The sequence below is a fragment of the Henckelia pumila genome, chromosome 3 (genome assembly GCF_033568475.1).
Source record: "Henckelia pumila isolate YLH828 chromosome 3, ASM3356847v2, whole genome shotgun sequence".
Classification (NCBI taxonomy): domain Eukaryota; kingdom Viridiplantae; phylum Streptophyta; class Magnoliopsida; order Lamiales; family Gesneriaceae; genus Henckelia; species Henckelia pumila.
Window position 1 is genome coordinate 131,730,765 of NC_133122.1, and position 8,312 is coordinate 131,739,076.

The window sequence follows — 8,312 nt, forward strand, 5'->3', positions numbered from 1 at the left end:
GTTTCTTAACTCCTTATCGCAGAGTAAGGTGCCATAGGGATGCTTGGGGCAACCGTGCTACAGGTCCTGAAAATTACAAAGAGTTATTCAATTGGAGGCACTCTCGAGCTCGAAACGTCATCGAACGAGCCTTCGGATTGCTTAAAAAGAGATGGGAAATCCTTCGAAGTCCCTCTTTTTACCCAATAGCAGTCCAAAACAGGATCATACTAGGGTGTATCCTACTTCATAATTTTATTAGGACCCAAATGCCAGAAGATCCAGTTGAAGACATAGAAGAAGATAGTGTGGCCAGCCCAGAGGAGAACCAGGAAATTGATTTTATAAGTATTTTTGAGTTGTCTGGCATATGGGATTCTTGGAGAGATGAGTTTGCAATGAACATGTGGAACACTGACCATTAAATAGGCTTTCTTTGTATTAAACATTTTCATTTCTGTACGCTCACATTTGTTTCCTTGCTTTCTGTATTTGACATTTTTCCTCGTACTAGACATTTGATGTGAATCCTCTCTTTAACTACTTTATTCCATGTAAATCAAATTTTCATTTCATATCCAATTAATGACAGTGGGTTATGGTAACATTATTCTCTTGTTTTCTTTATGATGAGTGCAGATGTAGTATCGACAAGTCTTACATGTCATGGAAAGCAGCGCAACTTCTGCAAGTTTTATGGTGAAGTCAAAGAAGGGAGAGAAAAGTAGAAGAAGTTGGACCGCACGTGAGGAGGAAGTTCTAATCCATTCGTTGAAAGATGTGATTGCTAAGGGATGGAAAAGTGAAAATGGATTCAAAGTTGGATATTTAAACTTGTTGGAATGTGCATTGAAGGAGGCACTTCCAGGTTGTGATCTACGCGGGAATCCCCATGTCAACTCGAAAGTACATGTGTGGAAGAAAACTTATAGCACTTTGGTCACTATTTTGAGCAAAAGTGGTACTGTTGGAATGATTCTGAGAAGACAATTGAGGCAACAGATGAGACATGGGAGGCACTCATTAAGGTATTACCGTGGTCATGGTATATGATCAGATAATATCATAACACTGATTATTGTTTCCTGTTTAATTGCAGGGTGACGCCAGTGTACGTTCAATGAGACACAAACAATGGACGCATTACAACGACTGGTGTGAGATATTTGGTAATGACCGGGCAGCTGGGGAGACGACCAATAATTTTAGAGATGTGCTGCAAGATGTCCTTAGACTAGACAGCGACACACCAACTAATTTTCTCAATTGCGAAACTCCGACTTGTCCACCTGTAGAAACCGCAGCTGAATCGATCACCGATACTCATACTCCATCATCTAAAACATTTCCAGGTGCATCCTCTAAGACAAAAAAAAAGGAAGAAACTAGATGAACTTGATGACTCTTTTGTTGGAGCAATCAATAACTTGGCTCAAATTACAAAGAGCACAATCGCAGACTTGGTGAAGAATTTGGCACCCGAGGATAAGGTATCAGATGCACAAGACGTCGTATTGGAAGTTGTTCAGCAGATTTCAGAATTATCGGCGGATGAGCAAGTGCGAGCTGCACGACTTTTGTTTCACAATCACGATGACTTGGTGCTATTCAAGCGCCTAGGTGAGGAAGGGAGGAAAAGTTTGATCAGACGCTTGTTAGATGGCAACTAGGGTTGGAATTGTTGGCCACAATCTGAATTTTTGTGTTGTCTGCGTAGCAGAACAAATTTCTATAGTTTTATGTTGACAAAGCCTTTTGTTAGTATTTGGTGAATATTGTTTTGTTTTTGAGGTAATCACTCGCTTTAGTGCTTGCAGTGATGGAATCTGGTTGTTAACTAGATGATAATTTGACTTAGATCCACTATGCTTAACGTACTGTGTAATGAGAGTTTGAACTCAATGAAGTGGTGTATGGTTACACACATGTTTTGTATATGGTATTTGTTTGAGAACCTTAATATAGTTAATTTTCAATGTGTTTTATCCACTGAAATTAATATTATTGTTTTGCCGTAATATCAAAAAATAGCGGTTGTAGCAACATGAATTGCTCGCCGACATCATGTCGAAAATTAAACAAAAATAGGCAGAAATTTAAAGTTTGTGTGCAGGTTAACCATATTTTAAGGAGTGAGCATGCTAAAACTTGAAATGCAACCAATCATCAGTAAACAAAAAGTAGAAGTCATTTTCCTATAAACTAATATCTGGACATATATATATATTTGTGTTTGTAGAAATAACAATAATTTTTTAAAAAATAAAATAAAAAGGCATATATATATATAAATAATAGATAAGTATATCGATCCGTGAGAGTTGTAAAAATTACACGGGTGTTTTCTAGCTAGCTTGTCCAAAATTTGAGTTCACATGTATGTATGTGTATATAAACAAAAAATAAGAAACCACATACTAAGGAAGGCAAGCATGATTCCAATTTACCACAGCCAACCCCAACTCCAAAAATACAACTCAGGTTCAGATTCCTTTTCCAGTAGTTACACAATATAACTTTGGCACTTGCATCAACTTGTTATCATTTCAATCAATCAAAGTTTTTTTATCGGTTTCGAAATAACTATCGAAAAGTTCGCGTTTATATGGTTTTAATTGGTTGCATGGTTAACATCGGCTAGTGTTTGTAGTAAAGTGATATGAAAACTTGATGCTATAAAAATATTATTCCGAATATGACGTCGGAATATGGTGTATATATGAAAATTATGTGAGAGGTTTTGAAATAGAAAATATAGTAGCAAAAAAATTGAGTTACTTCGATAGTGGTCACCACTGGGGGAGGACAATTTCACAAACATGGTAATAAAACATTATGTACCTCACAATACATTATATTGCCCACAATGATACAAAACAGGAATACACACATCACACTACAATACTACTCCATATTAATGGAGTATTTTAGCCATAGTTTCACAAGATTTAAACAACACAATAACACAAGCCTAACTTAAACATCCAACCAACCCTATTACATCAACATTAGCAAAAACTAACAACATAGGCAGATTGTGAGCTGCATCCAAAAAAGAGAGGTCCCATACACAATTATGTACCACTTCAAATACTTTATCCCTTTTTTTTCATTGGTGAACAGCTAGATTGCGAGCTTTCAATCTCATCTTTGTTGAAAGCATGTATCTTAATTCCTATTCCCATGTTTGTACTCCACTCCACCTCCTTGTCGACATTGGAATCACGTCGATGCTTGCTTAGAGTTTCATCTTCTTTCCTGATGTTAGCCCCGAACTGCTGGATAACTAGCGAGTTCCCAGACCAATTACGATTGATACCCGGTGCAGCGGAAGTTTAAAAATTTTTTTCATGGAACGATTCCATGGTATGGGTATCAACCGTTCATCAATTGAATTACGTGTGTGTGTAAAATTTAAATAACAATTAAATAAATTTTACCTCAAATCTCGCAACGAGATTAATGGACACCAACAGAACAATTCTGCTCTTGTTGTCTCTCCCTGGAACCGATGAACGCCTTCAATCAGGTCCACGAACAGAGGTTTAATCCCTCTGATAGATTGCACTAGAAAATCTATCAGAAGTTTTCTGCGAAGAGATTACACGAATCTGATTCGTTATTCCTGACCGCGATTCAAAATCACAGACCGGAATTTTCTCGGGCAGAGGGGGAGGGGTCGGCCGAAATTTTCTTTTAGAGAGACTAGGGTTTTCGATTTTTGCTCTCAAAAATTATGACCTGTTGTGTGTAATTTCTGTACTGAAATAACTTATTTATAATGCAGGCCACTAACACCTTAGGGCCCATTAGTCATAAGCTGGGGCCCGACAAGCAAAGCCCGCTCGTTCAGAAATTAATATAAAATTCATCGTGACTCCGATTGATGAACTGATTTCACCAATGTGCACAGAAACCATTTCTGCACATTTTAAAGTCAAAATAAATTTTCTTGAATCCGAATTCAGTGGTTTCCAAAAATGTCCATCCCTATGTCATTTTAGGAAATCCTACTCCCTTACTCTTATTTAAGAAGTCCAACTCCTTAGTTCATTAAATTTAACTCTTTAAATTTAATTATCTCAACGGGGATTAAAACTCCATTACACTGTGTGACCCTCAATGGTTCAGGGATACAGCTAGCCGTGGGCTCACAACTCCTTGTGACTCGGAACAACACTTTCCGACTTGCCCAACAAATCATGGTAAAGCGCCTAGCAACATCGCCCCATGATTCCCTAGGTATCACTGATAGTGCCTACAAGAACCAGTAGATTTTGGTTAGCGTACAGTACGGTCCCTTCATCCATATATCCCGATCGAATCAACAACCATTGGTATATCGAGAGTCGCTCAAGATTCGATAACTATGCAATACATCTTGAAGATCAAATTAGTGACATCGCATGTGCTACTAAGAAACCATTTCTTAAATCACATCAATTACTCTGGCCAGAGATTTATCACACTAATATCTCCTCAGATCGCATAGGATATCCACACTCGCAAGTATGTGGTGAATCCTTGACAACAATGCATTGACTCCTATATGTGTCGTAACTGTACCCAATCTCGACACCTGATGACCCCCTCAGAGTCGGTAAACGAGTCAAAGCACAGTACTAGCATATAGAGTCTCCATGATGTTTCAAGTCGTAAGGACTAATGGTGTACAACCAAAACCGCGGACTTTATCCACTCGATAAGTGATAACCACTTGGAAAGTCCGGATAGGGTAGTTCGACTATTCATCCTATGAATATCCATTTGCATGCTTCGAACATCTCCATGTTCCCTACCAATGAAACGTGGTACTCCGCATCGCAAATGCTAGTCTCAAACTCGAGCGATCCTTATCCTTATTATCGGACGGCTCAATCGACTAGGAACGGTTTTAGAATATACAGTGACTATAAGATGTATTTCATGATAGACATCTCCATGTTCTACCACATCTTACATACACTATAGTATATTCAAGGTCTTTATCAAAACAACAATAGTATATCACAATATAACAATATGAAGTAATATAAAGTCATTGCCATAAAAGTGTAAATAATATTAAACAAAAGATTGTTTATACAAAGAGTCATCAAAGCCCATAGCCACACAGTTGGCTCACTGGGCACCCACTCTTACAATCTCCCACTTGCCCTATAGCCAACTAGTCATACTACGTAGACCCATTGCTTCGCGATGTTTGTCAAACAATGGTCCTGGCAAAGGCTTAGTAAGTGGATCAGCGATATTGTCTGCAGAGGCCACTCGTTCGACACTGATGTCTCCTCTTTCCACAATCTCCCGGATTATGTGGTATTTCCTCAGTACGTGTTTGGATCTTTGATGAGACCTTGGTTCCTTTGCTTGAGCAACGGCACCCGTGTTGTCGCAGTACACCGGGACTGGACCAAGATTTCAGCCCTTTCCTTGTTTGCATTTCAGGTTGGTTGGAAAAATGGAATCAGGCCCCCAGGTTGGTATGTAGGTATCCAAGAATGGAACTGAGGTAATGGGAGTAAGTGGAGTAGGGTGGCTTACTCTCCAGGGCGTCACAAAGAAGGGCACAAAGCGGAATTTTGTTTTATCTTATTGCATTACCTCATAGGATTCGGTAATGCTCGGCGCGGCCTTTAGGTTGTTTAACCGAGAAATCATAAAAGAATCAATCTCGTAGCGTAGAAAAGAAAGGGTTTTGGCTCAAGCCGGACCCTTACTTGAAGTAATTAGCCATTGCGGGCTTCCCTTTTCGGGAGCCTGCGTCCCGGCGACTTGACGCTTTAGTTGGGGTCTGGTAGTCCTTTTGATGGGCTAGCCTACACCAGCATATGATGCGTGAGTGTGAACACAAGCCATGAACTGTAAAACCCTAGAGGTTGTTCTTTCCGTTGAGCAAATACCCACTACTAGAGTGGTTTCCCCTAAAACCCCTTCCGGTGGTGGACCCGAAGGTGAAGACAAGTAGAGAATTTACCTTGACCGGAGCACCGAGAACGAGAACATAGAGTGCTAGTCTTTGTGGAATCTCCGCTGCAGTTGTTCACGAATCCCTTTCAGATTCGCTGTCTTTTAACCGGCTCTTTTCTTCTCCTTGTTTAGCCTAGGGGCATATCATAAGGTACAAAAACGAAATATTGGGGCTGTGCACCTACATTGTTCCAACGAGATTTGGACCCTTTTGTTCGAAATTTCTTCGTTCGTACCGAACCGCTTGCAGAATCAAATCCTGTTCCGTCCCGGCTCAGTGAGTTCAGTTCGTTCCGAACGTCAGGCTTCGACTACCAGCCACTAGTCTTTCATTAAATTGAAAGTAAGATTCAGGAATGACGCCCAACTCTTGGACGAAATTCCTCATCCAAACGGCCTCTTTAGCAGCAGCTGATGCTGCAATGTATTCAGCCTCAGTGGTGGAATCCGCTGTGGTGTCCTGCTTGGAACTCTTCCAAGAGACAGCACCACCATTGAGCATGAACACAAATCCAGAGGTTGACTTCGAGTCATCCACATCACTTTGGAAGCTAGAGTCGGTATAGCCTTCCAGTTTGAGTTCTCGTCCTCCATAAACCATGAACATATTCTTAGTCCTTCGCAAGTACTTAAGAATGTCCTTCACGGCTTTCCAATGCATTTGACCAGGATTAGACTGATATCTGCTCGTGACACTCAGAGCAAATGCTACATCCGGTCTGGTAGATATCATCCCATACATGATACTACCTATAGCTGACGCATATGGTACATGTGTCATATTCTCTATCTCTGCATCAGTCTTGGGACACATAGACTTGGATAGAGAAACTCCATGACACATGGGTAGATGTCCTCTCTTGGACCCATCCATTGAAAACCGTTTCAATATGGTATCGATGTAGGTTGATTGAGTGAGTCCTATCATTCTCTTAGATCTATCCCTATAGATCTGTATCCCTAGAATGTAGGATGCCTCACCCAAATCCTTCATCGAAAATCTACCTGATAACCATATCTTTGTTGACTGCAACATCCCTACATCATTCCCAATGAGTAGGATGTCATCAACATAAAGTACTAAGAATGTCACCGCATCCTTAACTACTTTCTTGTACACGCACGGTTCCTCCGGGTTCTTGATGAAACCAAAATCTTTTATTGTTTCATCAAATTTCTGGTTCCAACTTCTTGATGCTTGTTTTAGACCATAAATTGATCTCTGAAGCTTGCATACCTTATGCTCGCTTCCCATGGATGTGAACCCCTCAGGCTGCTTCATATAGATTTCTTCCTTAATGTCTCCATTAAGAAAAGCAGTCTTCACATCCATCTGCCATATCTCATAGTCATACCATGCAGCTATGGCAATTAGGATTCTTATGGACTTGAACATTGCGACTGGTGAAAAGGTTTCATCATAGTCAACTCCTTGCCTTTGAGTATAACCTTTTGCCACCAATCGCGCCTTGTAAGTCAATATCTTACCATCAGGCCAAAGCTTTCTTTTGTAGATCCATTTACACCCTATTGGAACAATTCCATCGGGAGAATCCACTAAAGACCAGACTTGGTTAGTATGCATCGAATCCAATTCTGATTGCATAGCTTCAAGCCATAAATTCGAATCCGCATCAGAAATTGCTTCCTTGAAGCTTCTTGGATCACATCCAATGTCGGGTTCATCTTGACCCTCTTCAAGAAGAAGACCATATCGAACTGGAGGTCTAGAAGTCCTCTCGGATCTTCTAGGTGCAGGCGTGTCCAGCAATGGTTCCTGAGGTGTGGGATCGTTATTTTGTATTTCGGGTTCTTCTCGAACTTCTTCGAGTTCCATCTCGCCTTTCTTATCCAATAAGAACTCCTTCTCCAAGAAGGTGGCATTCCGTGAAACAAACACCTTTGTTTCAGCAGGATAATAGGAATAATATCCGATTGAATTCTTCGGATACCCCACAAAATAACACAAGCTGGATCGACTATCCAACTTATCTCCCACTGTCCGCTTCACGTAAGCAGGACATCCCCAAATCCTCAAGTATGAATACTTAGGAGCTTTGCCATTCCATAACTCGTATGGTGTTTTGTCCACTGCTTTAGTGTGGACGTTATTCAACAACAATACCGTCGTTTCAAGCGCATAGCCCCAAAACGAAGGTGGAAGCTCAGTGAAGCTCATCATGGATCGAACCATGTCCAACAAAGTTCGATTACGACGCTCCGATACACCATTAAGCTGTGGTGTCATAGGAGGAGTCCACTGAGAGAGAATCCCATTCTCTTTTAGATAGTCCAAAAACTCGGTACTCAAGTATTCTCCACCTCGATCCGATCGAAGTGCTTTAATACTTTTACCTAGCTTGTTT

General features: G+C 40.5%; 1 protein-coding gene across 1 annotated transcript; it reads left to right on the plus strand.

The window, feature by feature from the left end:
- The first annotated feature begins 645 nt into the window (after nucleotides 1–645).
- On the plus strand, nucleotides 646–1,649 carry LOC140889512 (uncharacterized). Its single transcript, XM_073297228.1, has 4 exons — nucleotides 646–885; nucleotides 939–1,007; nucleotides 1,079–1,270; nucleotides 1,332–1,649. The coding sequence occupies exons 1-4, from the start codon at nucleotides 646–648 to the stop codon at nucleotides 1,647–1,649; spliced, it is 819 nt and encodes a 272-aa protein (XP_073153329.1).
- Nucleotides 1,650–8,312: the final 6,663 nt, after the last annotated feature.